At 41.6% G+C, this 27036-nt stretch overlaps 1 protein-coding gene across 4 annotated transcripts; it reads right to left on the bottom strand.

Moving 5' to 3' along the window:
• Positions 1–64: 64 nt before the first annotated feature.
• On the bottom strand, positions 65–25439 carry RNF2 (ring finger protein 2). Of its 4 annotated transcripts, none has more exons than XM_087733800.1 (7): positions 25214–25439; positions 7549–7637; positions 7027–7187; positions 5604–5819; positions 4510–4782; positions 3203–3374; positions 65–2268 (listed from the first exon to the last, which is right to left on the bottom strand). In XM_087733800.1, the coding sequence occupies exons 2-7, from the start codon at positions 7633–7635 to the stop codon at positions 2167–2169; spliced, it is 1011 nt and encodes a 336-aa protein (XP_087589926.1). In that variant the 5' UTR covers positions 7636–7637; positions 25214–25439; the 3' UTR covers positions 65–2166. The 4 variants fall into 4 exon arrangements, with proteins under 4 accessions (XP_087589926.1, XP_087589927.1, XP_087589925.1 ...); XM_087733801.1 differs by lacking the exon at positions 25214–25439 and adding an exon at positions 24835–25042; XM_087733799.1 differs by lacking the exon at positions 25214–25439 and adding an exon at positions 24797–25041.
• Positions 25440–27036: the final 1597 nt, after the last annotated feature.

Below are 27036 nucleotides of genomic sequence, written 5' to 3'. Positions count from 1 at the left end.
ATGGCTTTAAGAGGTGGAAGAGTAAAGTCATTTTGAAAATAAAATAGTTTATAGCACTAAAGAGTCACAGTGCAATCAATGGTTTAATCAAACAACTACATTATATATATAATATTTAAAGAACATAAATATTCAGTAAATTCACTACAACATGAAAATAAAAGCTCCACGTTCTCCCATGCTTTTTAAAGAACTGGGGACAAAGTGACAGACAGCTCCTAGACAGACTGCTCCGCTTCACAAACACCTCTCTTGTTTACGGGACTGGACATTACCTTAGCTATCACAATGGGAAGGTATGCTGCAACTAATCTAGAAGTTTCCCCATAAATTTTAAAGCACTTATTATCACTGCTCCCCCACCCCCCAGATTATATTTAGTGGACATGCACTACTAGTCTACACAATGCAACATTTCACCAGAAAGTCATGAATAACGTATTTCCTTAAAAACTGCCCCCTCTGTGTTCTGATACTTCTGTTTCATGTCACAAAACCCAAAATCTTTCCAGTAAGAGAAGATAATTAAGTTACTCAAAGAAGCCTGTGCAGTTTTCACATCGGGATAAAGCTGATCTGAAACAGCAATCGGACTGGACACGTATTTACAAGTGCTAGGCTTGAAAGACAGAAGCGATGGAAGGGTACTTCCTCCCCAAGAGAATCCCCGAGCATCTGAATACTTATGTAACCACATGCCAAAAACAGTCTAACTATGGGCAAGACAAAGAAGGAGCAATACCATATGGTTTAAAGTATATTACTTCTCACATATTGTAGCAACTTCTTTTGCTTTGAGCTTCAGGTGCTGCAAACAGGTGAAGGCTTCATCAGCAAGTCTTACAGCAAAGGGAATCTCACGGTAACACCATTTCGCTTAAGAAAGAATGCTAATAGGTAAAGCAACCCCCATTAAGTGACAGCAAGGTTCAGAGCGAGGGAAGAGGAGTTTAACATGCAAATGAACAGTAGCTACTGGACTTTACACAACAGCCTGCTGCCAAGTTTTAAAACTTGAACCTAAATTTAAGACACTAAATGGTAAACTTTGTCAAGTACTAAAATTGCCTTCCAAAGTGCTAAGCCACATTTGTTAAAGCTATGGCAAAGAAAAAAAAATATAATCTTCGAGCAGCTTACAGTTGAAGTCCTCCCTACTCAGACTGCAGCCTGGATAAGCTCACAGCTGGGGTGGCACAAATTCCATAAAGCAAAGCATTTTGATGTTGCATTATGTCCATGTGCTGGAATTCCAGGGATTTGCTTTCAAAAAAAAAAAAAAAGTTTTCAAGACAGTTCTTTGCAGAAAGTTCCGATACATTCACAATAAAAATCTGTTATTGTAGGGAACAGAATAGGCTGTAAAACTTCCAAAGTATTTTGTTCAATTAAGCTTGTGAGGACAGGATAACGCTGCAACGGGGGCCAGACGGGAAGCTGCAGTGTGCATCAAGATTGGCATGTTCTACATGCAGAAGAGTTACGGCTTTGGGTTGTTTGGGATTTTTTTGACTGAAATACTTGTTAAAAAGCAAACCAATCTCATTAATCGCCTTGCACTGAAGTATTAAGCCCAGTAAACAGCAAGATTTTAAAGTGTCAGTTTTCTCACGACAGCTCTATTTGTTCACAAGAAAATGACTAATAAATCTTTTCTAGGGAATGAGATTACCTCTAGCTGCAAGACTATCAGAAATCAATTCTCTAACAATCTTTTATATGGATAGCCATTAGCAAATTACAACATTTAACACATTCCTTGGCATATGTTACTATTGAATAGACTTACTTAGCCATCCAATGCTCAATACTTCACAGAGGCTACTATAACTGTGTCAAATGTATTAGAAATCCAGATTTACCTGGACAAAATTAAGACATTCCAAACCGGAACACTCGTTCAGTTATCATGCGTTAGGAACAAAAAAGCATGTCAAACACCGGAATGCACTGGAGAAGGTCATTTAGTCTCCTAGGGAAAAACCAAAAACCCCAAAACAAAGACTAAATTAAATACAACCCAGAATACTGTCTAATCATGTTAATAAGTATACTGAGAGAGCCTGAAGGCATCACGTGTATTGTCCATGAAGATAATGGTGGTGCCTTCTTTTAATATTAAAGAAGTCATAGCTATAAAAAGAGTTAGTCCCATTCCAGCACAGCTTATTTATGTTCCTTTGTTGGCGCATAGTACAGTTCCATGGGTTTGTTCACTTTCCAGTACTTCTCACTGACCAGTTCCAAGGAAAATGACCCATTTAATACCTAGAAGAGAACACCAAAACAGAAATGAGATCTGATGGCTTGCACAGGTAGTACTGTAACAACAGACAACTACTTAAATCAGAGGAATGTGCCAGCTTAATGTGGAACAAGGTATTAGGTACCCACTCAGCGTCAAAAAACAACAATGCAAGCTATTCTGAACTCCTGCTGGTCTCGCTAGAACAGTACCGGAAAACACTTTTGCAAAGTGAATATAGTGGCAAATAAAGTGAACCTGAGTTTTTCTTTTTCCTGTCTCTGCAAACAGAAGGAGTAGTAGATGTATATTTACACCAGAAGCATCTCTGCTTTTGTCTAAGGGACAATCGGTAGTCATGCTTGAAAGCTGTTTGAAACAGATTCTTATTGCAAAGCCTGCCTCTTAACGAGGAGACTTCTTCTATTCGGATAAATGCCCAAGTGTAAGACCAGGCTCAGAGTTCAATCTAATTGCGATATTGCCTTCTTGTTGTATCTGTATATTCTGAAGTCAGCAACTGAGAGGAGGGATTCTTCATTAAGTGTACTCACAGCTGTTCGGAATACTAGAAGCCTACACAGAAGTGGAGAAACGCCACCTTACAATAGATGCTTTCTGGTGCTAGAGCTATCTGCTCTTGAAGCAAGATTCTCAGATGAAGTAATATTTTTTCCCCTTCAATTTTAACTGTAAAATAATGGCATAAGTCAGCTAGTAGTTGCTAGCATCACTGGATTTTTCAAGTAATGTATATGCCTCCTTTTCTACTAGCCAAGCTTTTGCTGTATACACTTTCCCACAAAGGAACTGATCTGCTTCTAAATAAACAACCTGGTGCTATGAATTGTAACCCTAAGCCAACTCAGGAAAAGTCCAGCTGAGTGGATTTTAATCAAATCTGTATCAAAGATGTATTGATGCTCAGTTTTACTCTTAGACAGAAGTTCCGCTTACAGTGAACTGCCCATTGGCAGTAGCAATGTAAATGGTATACTGCTTCTCACTGGCCGTGTCGAGGTTCATCTGGTTTGATTCTCCTTTGCTACGAAGCTCCTCCAAAGCCAATCTCACAGCTAGATACTTGGACAAGTGATCAACGGTGGCATTGCCTGAGGTCTTGATATATCTGTGACAACAACCACAAAGATAATCAAAGACATTTGAGTTGCAGGTATAGGAAAAAGACATCTGGAACACCCCCAAACATTAAGCATCAAGTGTGAAAAGGCCTTTAAAGACAGTTCAGAAACAAGAATATTAATTGCTTTCACCAAAGACATGCAACCAACTTACCAAATTATACTGTTCCAAAGTGCCCTTACATCTTTTTGACACTTCTCCCACAGGCCCTACTGCTCTTTGTAGAGAGAAGACAGCACTACCCTCTCATCTGCTTGAAATAAAAAACCTAGTAACAGGTTGTCAAGGGGTTTTAAGAACTACTCGTGACTGCTGAAATCTTCTGAGCATAGATACAGTCTGAAATGCCTGGACAGAAAGCCAGGTGTGAGAGCTATGCACGCAACACTCTGCACCTCATTAAAGTTACTCTTCCTTATTGTCTCACTATCTGTTCTCACTTTAATTCTTCATGCAAGAATTAAAGGCTGACACAAATGCAGAGGCCTCTCCCGGAAGCTTAGCTTTCTCTTTGCCTTTCAGAACAACCCCCAGAACTCCCTTGCAATTCTAAACCAAAAAGGAAAGCTGGCTGAAACATATATTTATAGGCACTACAGAGGGATGTCTCATCAGGAGATAAAGCCAGGAAGAAGCCTAAGGAAACTCCACGAGACTGCTCATTGCTGTGATCCAAAATTTGCAGTCTGTGCTTGGACTGGATCATGAAAAAAAATGCCAGGAAAAGCTTCCAGCCTACAAATCCCGCTGACACAAAGCTGCTCCGAAAACTGCTGACACTTACGCAAGGTTTGTTTATTCCCAAAGCATCTTATAATAAGTAGAAAAGGGCTGATATTATACTGTCATCCTAGTACCTATTGTGAACTGCAATGCCAGAAACCCTTAAAAACGTCTTTATTTGTGATCAAAGGCTTAAAACAGATTGTTACTCTATTCTTGACAATAGCTGAGCAGTACCATCTACCTGACTTGCAATGGAAAGAGGGAAAAAGTGCATATGGTTAAACAGGATGTGGCATGACAATTAAATTGATTTTTAAAAGCCCCAAGGAGTGACAGAAAACAAAAGCAACAGAAAATAACAGCAGAATACATGAAGAGGAATAGAAGACATTTACCTCGTCTGTGCACTGTCATCATTCTCCATGAGGGTCGGATGAGGCCTGAAGACTAATTCGATTTCACTAGCACCATCCATTACGGGGTCTATTGCCACAGTTGTGTTGTTATTGTCCAGTTCTAGCCCAGAATCATCCGATGTTTTGGTCCTCTTATTACTAGGCCCCGCTTCCTGATTGCTGTGTGTTGAGGCATTGCTACAGTGTGAACTGTCACCGTTATCTTCTGCTCCACTGCCATTCTCAATCTGTTGTTTCTTGCCCCTCTGTAGCCTGATCAGAAATAGGTAGAAATAAATGCTAATCCACATTCACAATTCACCCAATGTACAGGCCCACAACGCTTGTACAACTCCTCCCTCTCCCAGTCTCCATCATGCCAGAAGTTAGACCTATGCAGACACAAGCATGTTTACATTTCAGAGATATGTAAAGTTCAAAAAGAAAAATTCATTCTTTCTTATCAAAAGATACTCATAGACAAGACTATGGATTTTTTTCCTATCCCTCAAACACCTTTTAGACATGTTTTAAGATCATTTTTAACTTCATACAGTTATTTTTTCCAGGCAATTTCAGATCATTATTTTCATCTAAATATGAATCCACATGTGATTAAAAAGATAAATGACATCATGCTTCACCACAACTTAAAGTTTAGGGCCTCTTTCCCAGCTGGCTCTCTTAGGTTTAAATGCACACCCAGAATTTCAATACTGTGTAAACACCATATATTCCAGCCTTGTGAATTAAGTCACAATTATAACCTAAGTTCTAGCATTATGTGCATTTATTTGCATGTCATGGTAATATGTTGGTACAGGACTCATTGTATTACAGTTTATTACCTAAGACATGACAGCCATAATTTGGTAAAGCTAAGCTGAAATCTGTTGTCTACATCAAGCTGCCGCAGAAGTTGCAGGGAGTGATACAAAGGTTACTATTAGTAGGCAAAAGGTTAAAAATTATTTTGGCAGACTTCAGAGGAGAGAAGAGGAATCTCAAGCTATGCAGGGAGTGAGGACAGACGGTATATTTTTAGTGTTAAGGCAAACGAGGTTACGCGTGGACAAATTACGTGGATTACATACCTGTTCATAGCCTGAATCTTTAATCCTTCCTCAATGCTGTGACTTAAAGCTTGCTGGTTATTGTGCTTGCTGATTCTTGCTAGCACTCTCTCCTGATGAGCTTCATATTCATCTCGGCTTGGATAAATTTTACTGATGAGAGCATCAAAATTGGGATCTGGTCTCAGTGATCTTTTTGAAACTAGCTTTTTACGACATGTGGGACATTCTTTGTTGCTGGACGTGAACAAGAAGGGAGAAAACAATACTAACTCTCTGGCAATAACAAAAGTCTGCCCTAATGCTGCAATTCATAATCCAAGTGCTCACCAAGCCTCAGTATTTATAGTAAATCTGGAATGGGGCTTCTATCTTTTGACAGATCAGGTAGTTCCAGATATTTAAACAAAACCCCCCAAACATGTATCTCCCTGCTTCATTTTTTTTTTAAAGTTTGTTTGAGCAAACTGTATTTAGACTGAAGAGTTCAAAAGTTCCACTCTGCAAAACGGTTCTTCCCTTAACCCTCTGGATGGATTTTCACCTAGGAAAAAAAAGCATGTCCAGTGGAAATCATATTAAGGCATAGTTTTCCTAGCACTCCCAGGACAAAACAGGGATTAAGGAACCTATTCCATAGTTCAAGCACTAATTACTGGGCAAACTACAACAGTCTTGTCCTTCCTACCATTTTGTTCTCATTTAACTATAATGTCAGGTTCACATAATTTTTTTCCAGTAAGAGGAAGAGGCCTCAATAGCTGAAACACTGGCGTCTTTACTCCTGATGGTTTTCTTGTTTCCCTCTAATGTATTTTTGCTAATTACTCATCAGAATTTACACAGGCACAGCAAATTAAGTGTGACCTCTGAACACAGGTAATTGCCATTATCAGAAATTGATACTCACATCATTGACTTAATTGCTGTTGGTTACCTCAGAATTCTGTTGCTTTTAGGAAAATATGAACTTGTAACTGAAGAATACAAGAAAGATTATTTGTACTTTAGCATAGGTTGTTTCAGTAGTGAAGCTTGGAAGCAGGATTACTGCTGAAAGGCCATACAATTTGCAATTTAGTGTTAAGAAAGGGAAGAATAAAGAAAATGAGACTCATTTTTGTAAGTAATGTAGTGTATTTTTGTTTTGCTGTTACTGGATTGAAAAAAAAGGGAAAAAAAAAAAAGAAGAGAAAGGAGGTTTTCAACTCCTTGCAAGAAACAAAAGTTATGGGATTTTTCATATGAGGAAAAAAACAGATCTGGTCTGCCACAAATGGCTGAACACATAAGAATGAAATATGAAAGGTGTGCTACACATTCAGAAACTTGCAGTGCACAGGCACGTAACTGTTCCACATCAACACCCAGGACTTAAAGGATTTCCTTGATCACATCTCCATCTTAAGTGAAATCCCTTTTCCCTGTAATAATATTTACATACCCACTCCTGAGGGCTGTAATGATACAGTCAGCACAGAAGCGATGCAAACATTCTTTTGTTGTCATGGTGTTTTTTAACATATCCAAACAGATGGGACACATCAGTTCACTGTGCAGGCTCCTGGGTGACACCACTATTTCCAAGCCATCGGTGATTGCTTCCTAGCGTAAAGTAAAGTAAAAATCCTTTAATGGAATTTAGGAACTTCCTCAGAGATTGCATGTTTTACTATTCTTTAAAAGAGTAAAAAGGCAAAACAAGACACACATGCAACCACATCAAACACACACACACATACTGCTAAAAGAAGGAAAAAAGAAATGAAGATCAAACATTCGTTTATTTTTCTAATATTATAAGACAGATGTTGTTTCGGGAGGATTTTTTTTAACATATACTCTAATTTAAAATAGGCAGTTAACACTCCTAAAGGAAAAAGAAAATCTTAAATGTCAAGCTTCGTGTTCTAAAAAGTATAAAAAAAAGCCTTGCCATAAAGGCCAGCTCTTTAACACTTATTACCTGAGGCGTTCTTTGCAATTCGTACAAACTGAGCTCCCATGTTTTGCTTAAAGGTTGCGTCCCATTCGTCTGCACGGCTTGAGACATGGCTGGGAAGAAAAAGAGAAACAAGTTGCACACTCATGTACATCTGGCTACAGGAGCCAGCTCTCTCTCCCAAGCAGGCTTCTCTGGCACGTGTGGAGTCCCCGGGTCCATACGGACACAGCGGTCTCTGTGCCAACAAAGCAGAAGTACAGGGGGAATGCTTGTTCATCCAAGTACCAGGCTCCACTGTGTTACACACAGATAATCCCATGCACTGTACCACTCCAGAAAAATTAAGGGAGTCAGTCAGCCATGAACATTTTGCAAAAATCAATTAAGGTTGTTAAACAAAACTGACATAGAACTGAAGGCCATAAAACTTTGGCCGTCTGGTGCAAAAGCTGCAAATGCTACCTGATGTGGAAAACATTCATAAAACATCCACTTACAAACGTGCAATGGGTCAAGTAGGGTCTACTTCCTAACCGAGTGGAAGGTCACTATTACACATGCACACAGAAAACCAGCTAAACATGTTCACTGGAAGCACACTATAATGCCTTTCTTTTTCCTCCTGAAAAATGTATCGCTAGGGGTTTCCAATCAGAAGTTTAGAGAATATTGAAAGATCAAGTAAAACCTAGCCACTCGGTAATTTCAATCAAGAGGTCTGATTTTCCTCTGCAATCCCACTGTACTTCAGTAGATGCGCACCTGATTTGCAATGATGTTGGCGGGGCGGGCGGGCAGGGGAGAAATCAAAAGTTTTTAAGTTTGAGAAACCCAAATCATACACACATTACCAGGGTTTTGCTCATTTTTTGTATCAGTAGTGGTAGACAGGCATTCCTGGAAATGGACAGGGCTAAAAATAAATGCACTCAACAGATGACTGATACACTCCACAACCACTGCTGCAGAATTTGCTTACAGGCAAAGGCACACATCACCTTTTCATTAAAAAAAAAAACATAAATAAAACAAACACTAAAAAAAAAAAAAAAAGACCACACAGAGAAACCATAATGCCTTCCCAACAAAATTTTGGGATTATTGTATGAGATGAGGCAAAACTACTACACATGGTCACTGCAGACATGTGAAAGAAAGTCAGGTCAAAATGACAGAAGAAAATGACGTTTCTGAACAGAAAATATTTTCACACTGAGGGAGAGGGGGCAATCCTCCCCATCTCTCCAAAAATACCTGCCTTGAAGCAGGAAAACTTATCCCAGACTGCGTGGTATGTTTAAAAAACATAAATGTTAACCATGTAAGAGGCAAGATTGCAGTTGCAGACATTTCTACTAGGTGAAGGAAGTGCTTTCTTCCTTTCTTTTATAACTTTTTTTAAATCTAGGTTTGTATTTCCAGACCCTTCACATCAGGAGCCAAATGCAGATTCTATTGGCATCTACCAGGTATGTTATAATCCAGTTTCCAATTCATCAAGTTCTATATGAAAAGGGTCAACCTCTCTGGAGAACAAGTATACTTTATAAGCTTTAATTAATTGTTGAGGGAAAAGGAAGAGAAGCAGTGCAGCAAAGATTATTATATCTACTTTTATCCAGGCATTAGAGTTTTCCCACCTTATGAAAAACGGGGTGGGGGGGGGAAGCCTGACATGAAGCAGCCATGTCCACTATTATGTCTAATAAGTAACAAGGGTCTGAAGAGGCATCAAAAGAAATAATCAGGAGATGACAGACCATCAACTCCAATTTTTACTAAAGAAATACTGTGCCCTAAAAATACAGTTTACTTGTCACAAGAGACACGTTCATCTGTGTGGATCAGAAAAGTAAGATATCCAGTTAGGACCTCATCTCCCCATTAAAAGCGACAAGCCACCATGACCCAGCTGCAGACTGTCAGCTCCCAGCCTGGCCAAGCATTGGACTGTCCTGTCAGGATTCTGGGCATTTTATTTAAATTATTCAGAGATATCAATTTAACGATGGCATTAAGTGACACATCTCAGCAAAGAAGCAATGTTGGAAGGAAAGAGTATTTCTTTGTGTTCTAATTTCTACTATTATTTAAGATAGTTCCAGGCATACAGGATGTCAAGTCCTTCAGGGTAAGGATTTCTGTTACATGTTGTTGCCAGTCAGTTGTTCTAACAGAGGCCCAACATTGTTATTCTGTGTTTGCACTGGATACAACTCGATTGCTTTTAAAGTTGACACATTTAATTAACTATAATTTCAACTACTGAGAGAAATTCGTCAAGCTGCTAATCATTCACACCCTTCCCAAAATCTGCTGCAGCATACAGGCAGACTGCAGCAGATTAAGACAGGTAAATCCCAGTAAATCCAGCCTCTCTTAACAGAAAAGCCTGCTCCCAACATTACGCAGCTCCATCACAGTAAAGAGCTCATCTAAGGAGCCCCATAGTAAAGAGAGCATTGCATGCACAAGTAAGATCTTGCCTAAACTTGCATGTGCTTACACTTGCTAACGCAGAACAGCAGTTCTCCGGGTGCCAGACTGTCAGCAAACCTATCATTCCGGAGAACAAGTGTATTAACACTATAATTTATATTGCAGCCTTGCCTACAAGCCTGAGGCTACACTGCAGAAGACACCATACAAGCGTCATGATAAATAATTGACCAGCTTTATTCTAAAAGCTTCTAATCTGAGATGCTGAGTGCTTCATTCTCACCCTAAGGTCTGCAGTGATAGCACTTCAAATTTTAAGAGGAAAAACACTGGCCTTAAAGCTAGCTGAAAGTTGGAGAGATCCACATAGTCCACTTGAACACTAGTAAACACCTCCTCTGCCTCTGGTATACACGAAGTCGAAATCTGAGGAACAGCGGAAACATGGTCAATTCAAACATGCTGAGAAGTGTCATCTCCCCCTTTGCCCCCCAAAAAATCACATTACACGGCATGGAGTTTTTCATCTGCTTGATGATCAATAAATAAGCCTCCTTAGTTTTTTTCCTGTTCCCCTACAGTTTCCAGATCTGTATTGGGCCTGAAAAATGCATGCGAATAAGGCTTGACTTTTCTTCCTTATGACATTGTTGGACGTCGGATTGGATTACGTTTCTTCACACTGCTGAAATCTAATACAGCAACATCAACAGCTGGCACTGGTATCAAAGATTAAACTCCACAATCAAGGGAGGCATTTTGACCTAAAATTGTAGTGACCATGTAATAGCCACCAAGTATCAACTAGCAGTCTCAAAATCATAACCAGTAAACCATCTCTTTAGATGTTCTCATCAATGACAGATCTTCTCCATTCACTTGAGGAATGGAGGTAGGAAAAACCTCTACAGTTAGCTGACTCTCAAGTCAAGCTTTACAACCAAGCAGGAGGAAATTGCACTGGCCTCTTGCTCTCAGGTTTAACAGCAAATAGTTAGGCAACTATACTGACATCTGTTTTAAGTAAGCAAGAACTCTTCAGAGGCAGTCATTTTCAAAGCACATCCTAAACACCACTGTTTAGTTCATTTTCAGGTGGTCTCCGGTAGAAAAAACCCTCATGAGCAAGACACGACTGGACTGGACACCACCATTCCCTCTGTTCGTGTGCTGGCTGTGGAGCCAAATTGCTGTGGACAGACCATCTCCAGCTCTCCTTGCCTGGCACAAAGGAAGTTCTGACAGAAGGGCTTTTCCTAGCTGTTCCGACAGTGCCAAGACATCACAGCCTGCAACAATAATAGAGATTACTGCTTAGGTCAGTTTTCTCTTAAGACTGTCCACCACTACTAGATTTGAAGCAGGCATCTGCTAAAACAAGTCCTGAATGGTGCAGGCCAGACTAGCTGATCCTTTCTAAAGCTACAAAATTAGGAAAAGTCTTTCATGAGCCAAAGCAAGATTTTCTTCTGTTGTTGACACTTTGTCCAGAGCTAAAAATATAAAGTGAAAAGTTTCTAGACAGAAGGAACAACAGACTTTTTATTAACTACTACTGGCAAGGGGAGAGAAGATACAGAATAAATATAAAACCTCACATTTATTCTTCAGTCTTGAAATTTATTCCACTGAAATCTCACGTTCTTAAGTTGGATCTTCACTGACATAGTTCACTATTCCTCTGCATCCCTTTCGGCATTTTTGTTTGTTTGTTTGTTTTTAAAAAAAGTCTTACATAACAATTTTCTCACGCTCATTTTTCCAACTCAAAATATGAAGCAGATCTCATCACAACAATATCTACTTAAGTTTTCAGCTATTCAACATTTCAGATCTTTTCCACTTTACAAATGGAGAAGACAAGATCTCTTCTTCACAGGTCGCAGGTTTTAGCACTGGGAACAATGTGAAGTCAGACACCCCCTGTGAACCTTTTTTCATCATTAAGTTTTTGAAACAACTTCTAACATCATAACTTTATACTTTTTATCACTTTTTACCTTTATTACTTGTCTATACCCTCTGGATATAAGAGGAAAGCAACCAGTCACACAACCACAGGGCAACCTGAAGGGGAGAAGCCACATTCCTGTAGGCAGATCAAAAATCTTTCTCTTGGAGCCACTAACAAGTACTAGTTGTTGTGATTTATGCTATAGCCGGAGGGTCATTCTTGTCAGTTATTTAAAAAACAAAAAACCCTAACTAATATTGTACAGACACCTGCGATCCTTCAGTCTTCAAGCACAGTAAAACTCTTAAGCACAAACTTCATAATTACAGAGTATGCACATCTGTCACTATCAAAGCAAGAGCTGACTGATATAACCAAAGGAACGCATTACAAATTTGAGAACCAGAAATGCTATGAGTCTCTTCAGGTTTGATTCCTTGTCACTCCCCAGTTCCAAACAGCAGCTGAAAAAAGAGAAACAATCTAACATTTAGTATTTAGTCATAAAACTTGCCTAGTTGCTCCGTGTCTTTTATAGAAGAAAACTGAAAGATGAAAGAGGGAGATTGCTAAAGTTTATCAGAACGTGTCAATTTTGATTTCTTTGTACCCAGAATGTTTCTCAGTTCTCCACATTGCCAAAAGATTAAAAACAAAAGAAAACAAAACCCACCTGTGCTGTTCTTAAGGAGCTTTGGAATCTTTTGATCGACTTCATACAACCAAACTTTATCCACAAGTTGAATAGCTCCCTAACTAGTGCTGGGAGACGAGCCTGCCAGCTTCAGTAAAAAGCACCGCATCACTTCATTTGAAAGACTTGCTATTTAAGCCTGATTTCCTTGGAAAACAGGGCTTATGCAATCTTGCTTTTTGTGCTCATCCATCTGTAGACTATTTTCCAAAACAAATTTGAAGACAAATGGCTGGGGTTTAAAAACACAACAACAAAATAAGTCTTGCTCCTGAAGCACTGGAAAACAGGCAGAGAGTTATTGGGAAAAATAACAGTATGAACAACCCTATCAGAAAAGCCCCTCTGATCTCCTGCCTGCTTACTGACTGGGGAATTTATGCTGCAGAGTCCTTCCAACGTACTTAGAAAAAACTCCAGCAGAGCAACATTCGCACTTGTCGCATACCACATCCGCTTTACAAGCTTTTATCCTGAAATATGCTTAATTATTTGCTCAAATATAGTCATGAGGCACAGTAGGTCAGGCATTCGGGTATCCCATTCCTGAACCTGTCCAGTAAAAATAAAACCCAACTGGCAACAGGTACACTTGAGACCACTCAGAGCTGTGGGCAGACAGGCTGTTCTGGCTACAAGGCAGCCAAAGGAAGAGCTTGGCAGCAACACGTCACTGCTCCTGCTCTTCCCTACTCTACCTCTTCAGAGGTTTACCAGCCTTAGATTCATCAACATATAATTGCTCCTTAGTCTTCTTTCTCAAAATTTGTCATTTGTGAGAATTTAACATTTCCTTAGCTCTAGCTTGGAACTAATCTTGATAGTGGTCCTGCTTTAACCAGGGAGCAGAGGACATTCTACCAGATGACATCCAAACATCCCCCAAAACCTGAATTATTCTCCGAAACACTTTGCAGCGCCTATTTTAGCCCAGGCAAAGGCTAAAGAGCAACTGCACGCATGGTTGTATCAGCACACCGTGAGATCAGAAAAAGGGTGGAATGGTACCAAGCAGCTGGAAGAGATAACCAGCAAACCCAGCTCAGGTGTGGCCATAACCACACCAGCTGCTATTTAACTCAAACCAGTGTACCGATCTCTGACACTTGCATGGAAAAACACTTCTGAGGGGGGAGGGGAAAAAAAAGCATCAGGCTCTTTAAAAAAAATAATACACACATTTTTATACAGTATTAAATCCTTAGAAATCAACTGATTTTTGTTCGAAGTTTTAAAAGGTAATATTTAGACTTAAAATAGTAAGACAGTTAGACCTCTATTTGGTATGCCAAGTACAACAACACCTTCAACCATTCAGATTTTTTTTTTTCCAAAGGATTAGTTCTTTTAAAAACAGTTACTTTGGAAGCTTAACAGGATTAGAGTTTTATGTTTTACTCTCTCTGATACTGTAACTATTAGGGACACACTGCATGTTTTGGCAAAGTATTCAATCATTCATTTCAATTTATTCAATTAAAGCGTTCTGAAATGCAAGGTTTTTCTGTTTTTACTTTCTGGCTAAGAGGTTGATGTGAAATAAAAAATTCTGGAAAGACATTATTTGAAGGAATTAATCTTCACTGCAATTCACTGGCAGCTCAGATTGCTTTACATTTGGTTGTAATCTAGGACAACTAGTACTAGATTACAATCTAGTACTTTTAGTATTCACTCTTTTCTGAAGTTTTTTCGTCTCTGGATCTCAAAATTCCTGGGAGACAGCCGAATCAGATTCTGGCCTGGAGCTCATTTTGTTCCCAGCTCTAAAATTAACTGCTCAATGATCCTAAATGAGTCTGTCACTGCATTTGTCTGTGCCCCTCCCTCCTCTTCTGCTTGTTTACTCATATTGTCACCACTCTTCAAACTGTCTCTCGCTATGTTTATATTGCATATATAGTATAATTATATGCTGATCTCAAAAGAGGATAAGCTTGAGGGACACTAAAGTGTTTTTAGTTCATTCAGCTATCAGTCCTTGTCCTCCCGATATCAAGTTCAATGTCACAACGTCCCTTAGTGGGAAGGCTTTCACTTCTTTATATTTCCAAATTGAATTCAGTATTATACTAGCCATGTGTATAGTCATCTTCTCTTGGCACAATCAGTAGTGATCTATGCTACCAACAAATTCAAGCTCATCAATTCGTGTTCAGTGTCGCAATCGAAACACAGCACCTCTGTAGAGCAGCTCACCTCCATCGTGCAAGGTTCAAGTTGTCAGTCTTGCAGACATCTAAGAGATAAAATATGATTTTGTATCCATCATAATCTCTTACAGTCATTAAAACCCCATTAAGAATCTTTAGGAGCTAGTGCTGTGGACTCATACCACGAGCCAGACATAAAGCAACAATCACATAAGCTACCAAAAACAAAATGAGAAAGTATTTGCCATGACAAAAGGCATACGGACAGACAGAATAAACTGGTAAGTGCTGAACAGTATAATTCATAGGGGAAACTAATGCTATACTGAAAGCATAAAGCCACAGCAAAAAGATCACTAATAAAAGGTCACTTCAGAGAGGTTGTAGGATCTCCACTCTTGGAGACAGTCAAACTCAACTGGACGTGGTCATGAACAACCTCATCTAATTGGCCCTGCTTTTACTAGGAGGTTGTACTAGACGGTCTCTGGAGGTCTCTTCCAACCCAAATTATTCTAATTATGGGGGTATCTCACTACCAGAGAAATTTATACTTAGGTTTGCTGTATGGAAAGTGACACAGCCAAGAAAAGCCAACAGCAACTAACGCTAATCAGGCAATAAAGCACTGCCATAATAAAAAGTTGAAGAAACCTGAACAGAACCTTCTCCTACTCCTCACCTGCATACACACACCTTTCACAATCTATGTGGCTGAATATGATTATATGAACATCCTTCTTACCCAGAAAAGAAACATCAGAAGGCTTTTTTGGGACTACAGTGACCACTAGCTTTGTATAAAGTAGAATCCATTTGTTTGAACTGCGTGAAAACAGCAACAAGGGAATTGGGCCCTCAGATACCTAGTATGCTATAAAATATATCCAGCAAGTCTGCTTAAGATGGGAGTTCCCTCCATAAACACATGATATAAGCACATATTTAAGAAAAAGATATTCCTTAAGTATCTTCTCAGAACTTGTGGAATCAGCAGTAAAATTCGCAACTAGGTATTTTTGTCTAAACTGGAAAATTAACAAATAAGCCCCAAAACACCACACAAATGTTTTCCGAGAATATAGTTTCTCTCTCCTGTACGCATATTTGAACTGGCCAACAGCAAGCAAAAATGCCTTGGGTTTTGACCATCTCCTAAAAGCAGGACTCTTGAGAGCTGAAGATACCTGCCCAAATTTAACATTTGTAGCTATTAGAATAGAGATGTAAATATTGATGGATTAGTAGTCAATCTGCAAACTCATGAGGATCAGATACAGATTACAAAACGAATGTTATCAAGTGAATAGTTTCAGCTACTATCACAGAATGCCTAAAAGTACATTTATGGTCTAATTTCAAAATTATTACCAAACACTTTATCAGTCAATACTCTATAGTAATGTAAGTGAGCTCCTTTGTAAATGCCTACTACATTTAAAAGTGAGTGGTTAGCAATGCTTATGCAAAGCCAGTGTTTAGAATACTTTTGTACATATTAACTAGAAGTCTATCATCTGCAAAGCACAATCAAAGCCAATTAAAAGACTATTAAATATGCCAAATTAATACAAACTATGAAGTTGAAACTTCAAATAGCAATTACATGCTCCAGAAGTCAAATCTGATAACAAATGAGTACTTACACCATGCTTTCCACCCTTAAGATACATCAGCTTGCAAACAAACACATCCTTGCACTATATTTGTGGGGTAGAAACCCTGAATTAAGAAAATCTGAGGGAGAAGAGACACAGTTACAGCTTGTTGTGTTATGCTCCATAAAAGAGATGAAACCAGCACACCAGTAACTCCATGGGCAACAATGCTGCTGGACCAAGCAGACTTCGGCGTCTTCAGGGATCTGCTTGGTGGAGTACCATGGGATAAAGCCCTGCAGGGAAGAGGGGCCCAAGAAACCTGGTTAATATTCAAGGATCACCTCCTCCAAGCTCAGGAATGATGCATCCTAACAAAGAGGAAGTCAGGCAAAAACACCAGGAGATCTTATAGCAGCCTCGCAGTACCTGAAGGGGGCCTCCAAGAAAGCTGGAGAGGGACTTTTTACAAGGGAGCGTAGTGATAGTTCAAGGGGTAATGGCTTTAAACTGAAAGAGGGTAGATTTAGATTAGATATAAGGAAGAAGTTCTTCACTATGAGGGTGGTGAGGCACTGGAAGAGGTTGCCCAGAGAAGCTGTGGATGCCCCCTCCCTGGAAGTGTTCAAGGCCAGGTTGGATGGGGCTTTGAGCAATCTGATCTAGCGGAAGGTGTCCCTGCCCATGGCAGGGGGGTTGGAAGTGGATGATCTTTAAGGTCCCTTCCAACCCAAACCAATCTATGAAATAAGAAAGCAATCAGATTCTTGTCAGGGCATCATCCTGGGATCCTGAACTGGGCTTTGGTAGTGCGTGTTTAAAAACCATATGCATCATTACAACCCTACTTACCACCTCCATGCCAAAAAACACTCCTTGCAAGTGCCAGCACAGTCCTCCCCCAATTCCCTCTCAAATACCACATGGAAAGGCACTGTTACCCTTACGTCCCCCTGCAATCACCCAAAGCCTCCAGAGTACTGCAAGAAGCTTCCACTCTTCCACCTCTCTCCAAACCTACTGCAAGAGCAAAGATCATGTGAACTCAGAAAGAAACCCCCATTCACCTCCACTGCAGATTCAACTGCTGTCCCTTACTCTCTTCCCCACACAACTGAATAATGGTACAAAGACCACATTTACATTTATGAGTGCTTGAAGGCTGACATTATAACCCATACCTTAGAAAAGCTATTAGCCATGAGGCACTCACGTAGTTAAGTATCCTCTCTCCTTTCTTCCCAGATCCATTTTTAAGGGGTTTCGTATTTCAGTCTTAAAGAGCAAACCTGGAAACCTGTTTTTGAGCTAAACAAAATAAACAGAAACTAAGTCTGAACAAAAATGTATGAAAATAAAGAACAGCTGGGACTATCCTGAGGCCGCACATTACCATAAACAATAATGTATATTAATGCAAGCAATCTGACTGCGGTGCACGTTACAGTCGACGTTTAATGCAACGAAACAACTTAAAGCAGGTCTACCCTTTCACTACTTCAAGCCATTCCAATTTCAGTTACACCTGAAGGACAGCATGCGGCACACTGAGAAATAGACAATGTGATAATCATCCTGACAATCCCATTTTAACAATGTATGTATCTGGTTCCTTGCCATCCTATTTTCCTACTTTATTTACAGAATCAGAATGGTTTGGGTTGGAAGGGACCTTAAAGATCATCTAGTTCCAACCCCCCTGCCATGGGCAGGGACACCTTCCACTAGACCAGGTTGCTCAAAGCCCCATCCAGCCTGGCCTTGAACACTTCCAGGGAGGGGGCATCCACAACTTCTCTGGGCAACCTCTTCCAGTGCCTCACCACCCTCATAGTGAAGAACTTCTTCCTTATATCTAATCTAAATCTACCCTCTTTCAGTTTAAAGCCATTACCCCTTGAACTATCACTACGCTCCCTTGTAAAAAGTCCCTCTCCAGCTCTCTTGTAGGCCTCCTTCAGGTACTGCAAGGCTGCTCTAAAGTCTCCCCGGAGCCTCCTCTTCTCCAGGCTGAACAACCCCAAATGAAGTAAATGAAGAGATTAACATTCAAATGTTTTGATCAATTATATCAATATAGCCCCACTATGGCTGAGAAAACAATTTAACTATAATAAAAACAGAAAACTAATATTAAAATGAAACACAAATTTTACTTTCAGATTAATACATCCAGCTCCCACTGAATGTTAGACAACTGATCGACTGGCACAATGAAGAAGTTACTAATAAAATTATTTGTACATACATGAGTGCCAGATGTTTCTCACACTCAAGGTTGTGCCAAGTTCTACATTTAAAATACAAACTCAGCCTGTTCTGTATGAAAAAATACCATATTCTCCTTTTCTTTATAGTATTGTGTCACCAGAATGCATATTAGGAGAAGTTATAAGTATGCATTTCTACAGGCTGCTTGAAAGCACATAATCTTAAGACAGTTTGTCAGATTCTCTCACTTGCCACGTAAAACCATTTAGATTTCTCAAAACGTGAAGCTTATTGAAATCTATTGTAAAGGTCACTCTAGAAAGATTCATACTTTTTCCTCTTATCCCATTACTTTCAATAACAAAGCTTTTCATCTAGAAGAGACTTGACTACATAAGAAGTCATTTTATGAACCTCAACAGTGGAAGTACATAACGATTAGGGAAGCTGTGTTTATTCCCAAAGTAAGCATTATAAAGCTCTTCATTTTCAGATGGTCAAACTGAGAAATCCGAAGTTTGTCAGCCTATAAAGAGCAGTCAGCAAAGTGAGACAACCTCATTTCTGCCCTAGAGTGCTACCAGCCAGGAGAAAAAAAGAAAAAAAAAAAAGTATAATTAATTCAAGACCACAGACTCAAAAATGTCCCAAAGCAGCCAATAAAATTGAGAAATGCAGAGAAACCCGAGGCACTGGTACAGTTTAACAGCCTCAACAGTCAGTAACACTACAGACGTTTTCCCAACATGATCATCCCTCTCAATCACACTAGTTCTGAGTTTTCAGTTTTCCTGATAACTAGTCCCAAACTCCTATTTTCCCACAACCTGCTCCATAAACTTAATAGGCATTTCTCTTCAACATAAAAAAAAAAAAAATTCTTCCCTGAAAACCAAGTAACACCACCTAATGCTGTGATTATGAAATGTCCAGTAGGCTGGATGCCTGACAGAGGGGAAAAAAAATTAATACTGGCATTTCTGAAACACGCTAGCTTGCTAGCACATGGTCTTTTACAGTTTCTTCACTGTATTTATTCTCCTAAGGAAGTGGTTCTGCCTGGTGCCTTAAGACGTGTGATCTTCCAGTTAATTGCCGTTCACAGTTTACTGGACCTAAAGTGAATTGATCCGTGGAGTATGGCAGCATTTCCAATCTGGCTGTCAAGCTGCTCATCCTGGCCTTTAGAAACATTTGTGCTATGACCTCATACAAACCATCTGCCATACACATGTACACCTATGGAAGAATTCAATTAATCTAATGCTAACAGAAGTGACCAAAGAGAGAGAATCCTCCCATTTTAGATGTCAAGAGCATTAAGAAAAAGAAAGTATCCAATTAAACTTTTGATCATACTCAAGGCCGTTCTATCATAGTGTTAAGAACAGTCACATAGTTTTGGACATGACAGAAGTATGTGATTTTTAAGTTGGTGCTTCTCTGTATATTTATAGCAGTAAAGTATAATAGCATATAAGCACTATACGTACATGTACATTGCTCTTCTGTAGATGATGCTCAAATTGCAGTTTATTCTAACGGGTTCTATATTCCCTGCTAGGGGCATCAGCAGCCTTTTCATGCTGCCTCCTGGATCATTCCATTACTGTCGATAACCTCAGTCCTTAGTGTTCAACTTATTTACAGTTCTGTATCATACCCTCCCGGACATCTCCTCAGCTACAAAAAATGAAATACACAAAATTATCACAACATTTGCAGAGAACTCTCTCTATATCATGTTAGTTGCCTCCAAGTAGTCCAGAATTCACCTATCTTTCTCCAGCTGTCATACCTACAAATGCTCAAATTTATCACATTTCAATACCGGGCTATTCCTAAAGCAAAAAGCTTAGATCTTTTTTATCTTCAAAGGATTAAGTAAAAAAACTTTTTTGGTTCCTGTTACTAGTTCAGCAGCAAAGGTTAGGTCTCTGGAAAACTACTCTTCTACTTTCAGTTTTTACATTGGGAATATGGAGAAACACAATCCTTGACTGATGACTGTGCTGTAGAAATCACTTCTATAGCTACAGTTAGGCTGGGAAAAAAAAAATGCTGCTGTTTTTTACCCAACAACTCAACCCACTTTTGGTGATGATAATGAAACACACTGATTCAATTTCACCTTCAGGACTTTGCACTTTTAATACAACAGATTAAAAAAAAAAAACAAAACCCAAACAAAAAACAACAAACCCCCCCCACAAACTCCTGCCAGAGGTATGCGTAGTCAAGGCTTCCAGGTTCCTTCCTGACAGTTGTGGTGGTCCCTGGCACCGCCAACATCAAAACCTGCACTCTGTTCAATTGCAAACGTGAGGATAACTTTAATAGGATCTTAATGAACAGGAGCTACAGAACTGATATATTACTTCCATAGTTAATTTGTTAGAGTACTCTTCAGGGCTGTACCTCCTGCTCCCCTCACTGCGCTGAGGTGGCTTCAGGTGCCCCTCCTGAGCTGGTGGCAGAACAGCTCACTCGCCACCCAGTTGCCAAGACAGTGTAAAACTGAAGGCATGTTGAAATTCCCACGCTAGACCCTGAACTGCAATGCTTTGGAAGCCAGCACAGATCTGCTTCCACTTCCACTGGGAAACCAACGTGGGTTTGTTATTTTTCATTTCACCAGCAGAAAAAATGAAAGCCTGCTCATGAGCTCCTTGGACTACTGCTTTGGCTGCTTTGTTACAGTGCTACGGGATCCAAGATGCTTCTAAGCAGATTTTAAGAAACATTGTTGAAGCTCAAGCCAAATATACTGTAAATCGGGTGTACTGCTCTGCCCGGGCGAATGGGGTCACATCAAGTCAGTCACTTTGTTATCCTTCCCTTCAGCATACAGCATACCTATCATCCATCACATTTATTAATATAATTGGCAGTAAGCAGTAATATTCTAATGAGTTTATATTGTGGGAGAAATTCTGAGAATATCAGATCAAGAAATATGCTTGGGTTTTTTCAGTTTTTCCAGAGCTATGTTAGGTAGCCACAAAAATTTCTCACCCACTTACCAGTTATCATAATGAAGCTAGCCACAACCAATAGCGATATAATTTTCTTAGTGAGAACAAAAGACAGCTTGGTTATTAATAAACAGAAAATAAACTCCCCCACAACACCTGAGAGACAAAAAGAAAGACTCAAGTAATCTTGCGTATGATTGACTTAATACCTACAATAAATATATAGAAACAAAATTGTTAATTTGGCAACCAGACAGCTTTCATCTAAAGTTGGGTGACAGCTAACAACAATTCGTGTTTTAAGGACTTGCTCTCAAATAAAACTGTACATTTTGTAAACAGTACTACAGGAGCAATACTTACACAGTTTAAACCCAGTAATCATCCAAAATAGTTTAATTTTATCCCTGAGTGGTAAAGAGTAAAGAATGGATTAGGTTTTTAATTAGTTAGCAGAATACTACTGCTAACTCCCAGCTGTTCGCAAGAGAGCTCCACGATCCAGAAGTGGGGGGAAGGCAGACAGGGATAATTCCTAAAATATTTCTCCACTGCAACAAGTCTAAACAGCTCCATAATACCAAATGCTGCTAATTCCTCAGAAAATTAAGAATTTACGGTCAGCTTCAAAGCCCCGTTATTTTCACCAACAAGCAGAACCAAGCTCAGGCTCAACAATTTTCTCCCTGTTTGCATCATTATTAAACTGCTGATCTATTCAGTAAAAATAGGAAAAGGTATTTAAGCAGGGAACTAAAGTGGAAGGAATCCCTTTACTCTGATACTTCTTTCATGCACGTTCTCTGAACTGATGCTTCAGTAACAGTAGATCCAGTGCTCCTTGTAAGAAAAATACAACTGAGCAGTTGCAGACTTAGGTCTCATTTTTGAAGCTCCCTTTCCCCCCATTGCATTCTTTTTCTTAAACAAGGGAAAGAGAAACGTTTAAAGAAAGCTGAAGAAGTTCATGTATCCCAACGTCTATTTCACATATAAGACTGATGGCTTTCCTATAGGTGCCAACCACATTTCTATTTCATGGAAACACAGCCCCGAAAATGCCAGAATTCTGCTCTAATCACCCAAGATGCCCAACCAAGTCTTTATACTCAACATATTACCATGCACCACTCTTAAACACAAAGTGTCATTGATAAAAGGAGCCCCATGCAATTTATTACACTGGCACTTGTGTATTACTACTCTTAAGACACGACAGGCAGTGCTTTTCCTGGCAACTGCAGTAGGGCTGGTGTTTCAAAGCTTTGATGCCAAAGGTCAAAACTTTAGCCACCGAAGAAGTTGAATTCCTCCAATGCAAAATCTGCGTCCCACCATTATTATGAAGCCGAATGCATAAAATAATAAGGCACTTATTAAACACTGTAAATAGCAATTCACAGGGTCAATAAGGTCTAAAGATGTTCTAAACTTATTTAAGTATCATCACTGAAACACACCATAACAGAGTCAAATCCAGCCACAAAGCTTGCTACCCGAGAGCCCGGCTCATGCTAACATCTGTCCAGTGAAAATTCCTCCCATCTCCAAACAACTGACAAAGCTAATCCTTCAAACAAGTGGATCTTTTAATGCAAAATATACTGCTTATAGATATCCGCTACTTTCAAAGTGAGCGCCTCTGTCTTAGCTGATAAGTTGAATGCCAGCTCTGAGCTTGACATGATGTATAAAAATGTCAAATTATCTCATTACAAAAGTTTTTAATGAAAACATAGATGAATACAAATGAGAGTACCTCTGCAGGGAACTCCTATGACAAATCAAGTCTTTGTCACTGAATGAATGACATATTTGATTAAAGAATTTTCCCCAAGCAAAAATAATTTCACCCGCACACCAGTCATTTTTTCAAATGCAAGCAATTTCCTTTAATCCTTAAAAGCCTGCGTGCAATGCATATTTATTGCACAGAGCTATAACCACTTCCAAACAGGACTGGATTATGATTTATCATCCTGGAAATCAGCTTTCTCCACTAGCTGTCCTCTGGATTTTTATGAAATTAGGCACTTGATCCAATTACTCTCCATAGAAGAGGGTCTGAAAAACAAATAGCTTAACAAAAATCCCAAGAAAAAGATTCTTGCTCGGTGTTCGTTTCATATATACACTATGCCATGGGGTGGGTCCAAGGAAGGCAATTTCAAAGAGCCAGCTGCCACAGAGTATGAAAGTTGGCAAGAAACAGGTGCTAAATTCATATCAGAAGCAGCGAGAGCAAGCGTGAAGGGAGGAGACACATCTACAGCTCCCGACACAGTGTCTTTCTCCACCTGATGCCCTGTTGGAAACGACAGCATTTCCACAAGAGTAGTCAGGTCATTCCCAGTATCAGTTTATCAGCCTTACTAATACTGTTCAGCATGGTGATGTGCACAGGCTTTAGAAGAAACAAAAGACTGGGAATGCAGAGCGGTAAATCATATTGAGTATTGCATTTTAAGCAGGGGCAATTTATTAAAACAACAATAACGGCTCGTGACTCTGTTAATCAGCTCTCCCTTCTCAAGTAAGGCATTTGGCAATGCCTTGCCCTCTGGGTTGGTGTTACGGTATGCGGCTGTGGTACGGCGCTGTGCATGGTACCTCTCCCTGCAGCCTCCCCAGCGTGCGTGTGCACATACATCGATATCCCCGCACGCCCGGGCCTCCCGGCCCCACGCCGGCCACCCCAGGGGCGGCTCAGGGCTTGCGATGCTCCCCGCGGCCGGCGGCCCTGCAGCAACGCCGAAGGCGCCAGGCTGGGGGGAAGCAGAAGGGCTCCGGGCACGTCCCACGGCCCCACCGCCCGCCCTGGCAGCCCCCTCAGCGTGGGGGGCCGGCAAGCGGGGGCCGAGCAGCCCCGGCCCGGCGGGGGCAGCCTGTCAGGGGGCTCAGGGCGAGCGGAGCCGCCTGACGCCGGGGCGGGCAGCGCATCCACCTGCGCGGCGGCTACCCAGCCCGGGCCGGGGGAGCCCGACCGCGGCTCCTGGCCGGACAGCCCCCACGCCTGGAGGGGAGCCCACTGCGGGACACCCCCACCCCGCCGCAACAACCACCTCAGGGAGGCGCAGCCCCTCCTCCGCCTCCCCCGCACCAGGGTCAGGCACCGCTCCCGGCACCAGACGCCGCTCCGGGGCACCCCACCGCAGCCGGCGGCTCCGCACCCTCCCCTGCCCCACTAGGGGGAGAGACCTGGCGGCAGCGACCGCGACCGCAGCCGCCCGCCGCTCTGCGCTCACCGCCCGCCGGGCTCCTGCCTCAGGCCGCCGCGCCGCACCTCACCGCGCCGCTCGCTCCCGCCGCCCGCTCTCGCCGGCGGAGAAGCCGCAGCCCCAGCGGCACAATATGGCGAGCAGCAGCCTCCGCAATGGAGCTCGGGAAATAGAGGGGAGTTACATATTCATGGCTGGGGCTGGGCAGGGGGAGCGCGGATGGGGCTGCCGAGACCGGGCCGCCTAGCGTCCTCCCTCCCCCCTTCCCGCCGGGGCGCGGTGGCAGCTGGGGGCCGCTCGCTCTTTTCCCCGCCTTCCCCACACCTCAGCTGCGGCCGCCTGGCCCCCGGCTCCCCGCCGCCTGCCAGCGCCGCGCTCCCCTTCCCCCGCCGCTGGTCCCGAGCGCCGGGCGATGCAGGGCTCCCCACCGCCGCCCTCCCTTACCTCAGCCCGCGGCCCCCGCTCTCTCGCGCCGCGGCCCCTCTCCATTAACGGCCCGCACCGGCGCTAAGCCCCCAAGCAAGCCGCGGCCCCCCGCCCCGAGCCGGCGCCGCGAGCCTGGGGCGGCGCCAGCCGCCGGCGGTGTCGCCTGGCGGGAGGGGGCCGGGGGCGGCAGCGCTCCTCGAGGTAAAGCCGCGGTGGGCGATCGGTGCGGTCCCGTGGTTTCCACTCAGCGCCGCCGAGGAGGCGCCGGGGGCCGCGGGTCTGAGCCTCCCGCCGCCTGCCCGGGAGCTGGCGGGTCGCCGTGAGGCAGTGCGGGTACCTGCGTGCCGAGCAAGGCAGGCGGGGTGGCGGCGGCCGTGTCCTGGCTGAAGTCCGGACTGACGCCGAGCAGCCGCTTGCGTCCCATCTCGAGGTGAAGCGATGGAGTGAGGTTATTAAATTGTCTTTGGGCAAGAGCGGGCCTGCCAGCCTCAGGACCCAGTGGGCCAAACGTGTGGCCTCTGGCTGGCCTTTGCTGGGCTCTTCTGCCTAAACGTGCCTGCTAAACCCCATGGCTCTTGACCTATCTTGCTCTTAGCCGCCCTTCTGAAGAGAGAAACATTTCTGCCGTTTATAGGCCATGAGAAGAAGCTGGACCCCCAAGCAGGACTGAACTGTGAGGCTGGAGCAGCGTGGCACCAAGCCCAACATATAGGCATGCTGCCATCTTCACGCTCCTCAAACAAGGGTCAGAAACTGAAGCAAGGCTCAGTGTGCTTGTATTTAAGATACAAAAATGCTCATTAGGTGTTTTCAAGCATCTCAAGTCTGTTCTGCGGTAGTAACATGAAATAAGCATTTGTCTTCCGGTGTCTTGCATTTTAATGTTTGTTAAATTAAGATAGTTTTTATGAGCTTTGGGTCTTCAGTGGTGCCCTTATTGGTCTTGTCATTAACTGTTTTATAGCAAAAGCAAAGCAGTGTGCTTAGTGTAATTAAATCTGGTGTGAGTAAAAAGTGAACAGAGATCACCTTGTGAGACATAAATTTGAATTAATACTTCAGTCTTTAATGATGCAGCAACATCATTTAAGATTATCCAATATGGAGTATTTAAAACAATTCAATATGGAGTATTTTAAGTTTTCCTAGAGATTTACAGTTAATATTCTCGTAATTGGAATATTAACAAAGTCCTGGTTTGGACTTTTCCCCTCTTTGCAAAACTTAGGTATTTTTACGAAATTCTAGCCTATGTCAGGTTATTCCTGGTCATTCTAAGTAACTATTTTTATGTGGTAACTTTCACTCCTATATAATTAAATCCTCACAAGAGCTTGATAAGGTAGTCAGCAATAACATCTCTGTTTTCGAAGTGTGATCAAATGTCTCAGCTAACTCTCGGAGGGAGTCAACCGGGGACAGGATTTAACAGTCCTTTTTTTGTTCCTGATTAGGTTTTTTTAAAGAATTCTTTTTCTTAAGTGGGTTGTGTTCAGCTCTTGAAATGTTAAAGTTCAAAGCTGGTACAGAACAGAAAAAGAGATTCTGATAAGTTCCTCTCTTTAGAATGAAACTAGTCAGAATTAATGACTGAAATCTTCCTGGTATTTCAACTGTTTGACAGTGCCGAGGAAAGGAAGATGTTGTCTGTCAAGCTATTGCTGTACCAGAAAGTGTCCTTTGGTGAAAACTGCTTCACTTGTTAATTGTCTGCAGTACTGTGGTGAGTGAAGTAGTTTCTATGTTAACATACCACTGTTAGTAAAATTTTTTCGAGATGAATAAAGCTAAATGAATATTAGGTCGTTGAATGTTGCAAAAATAAGATTTGCAAAATGAAA

The sequence above is a fragment of the Nipponia nippon genome, unplaced genomic scaffold (assembly GCF_047370975.1).
Source record: "Nipponia nippon isolate SJK-2023a ecotype South Korea unplaced genomic scaffold, ASM4737097v1 scaffold_5, whole genome shotgun sequence".
In the NCBI taxonomy this organism is placed as follows: domain Eukaryota; kingdom Metazoa; phylum Chordata; class Aves; order Pelecaniformes; family Threskiornithidae; genus Nipponia; species Nipponia nippon.
The sequence above is the reverse complement of the archived record's forward strand: the minus strand, read 5'-3'. Positions and strand labels throughout refer to the sequence as shown.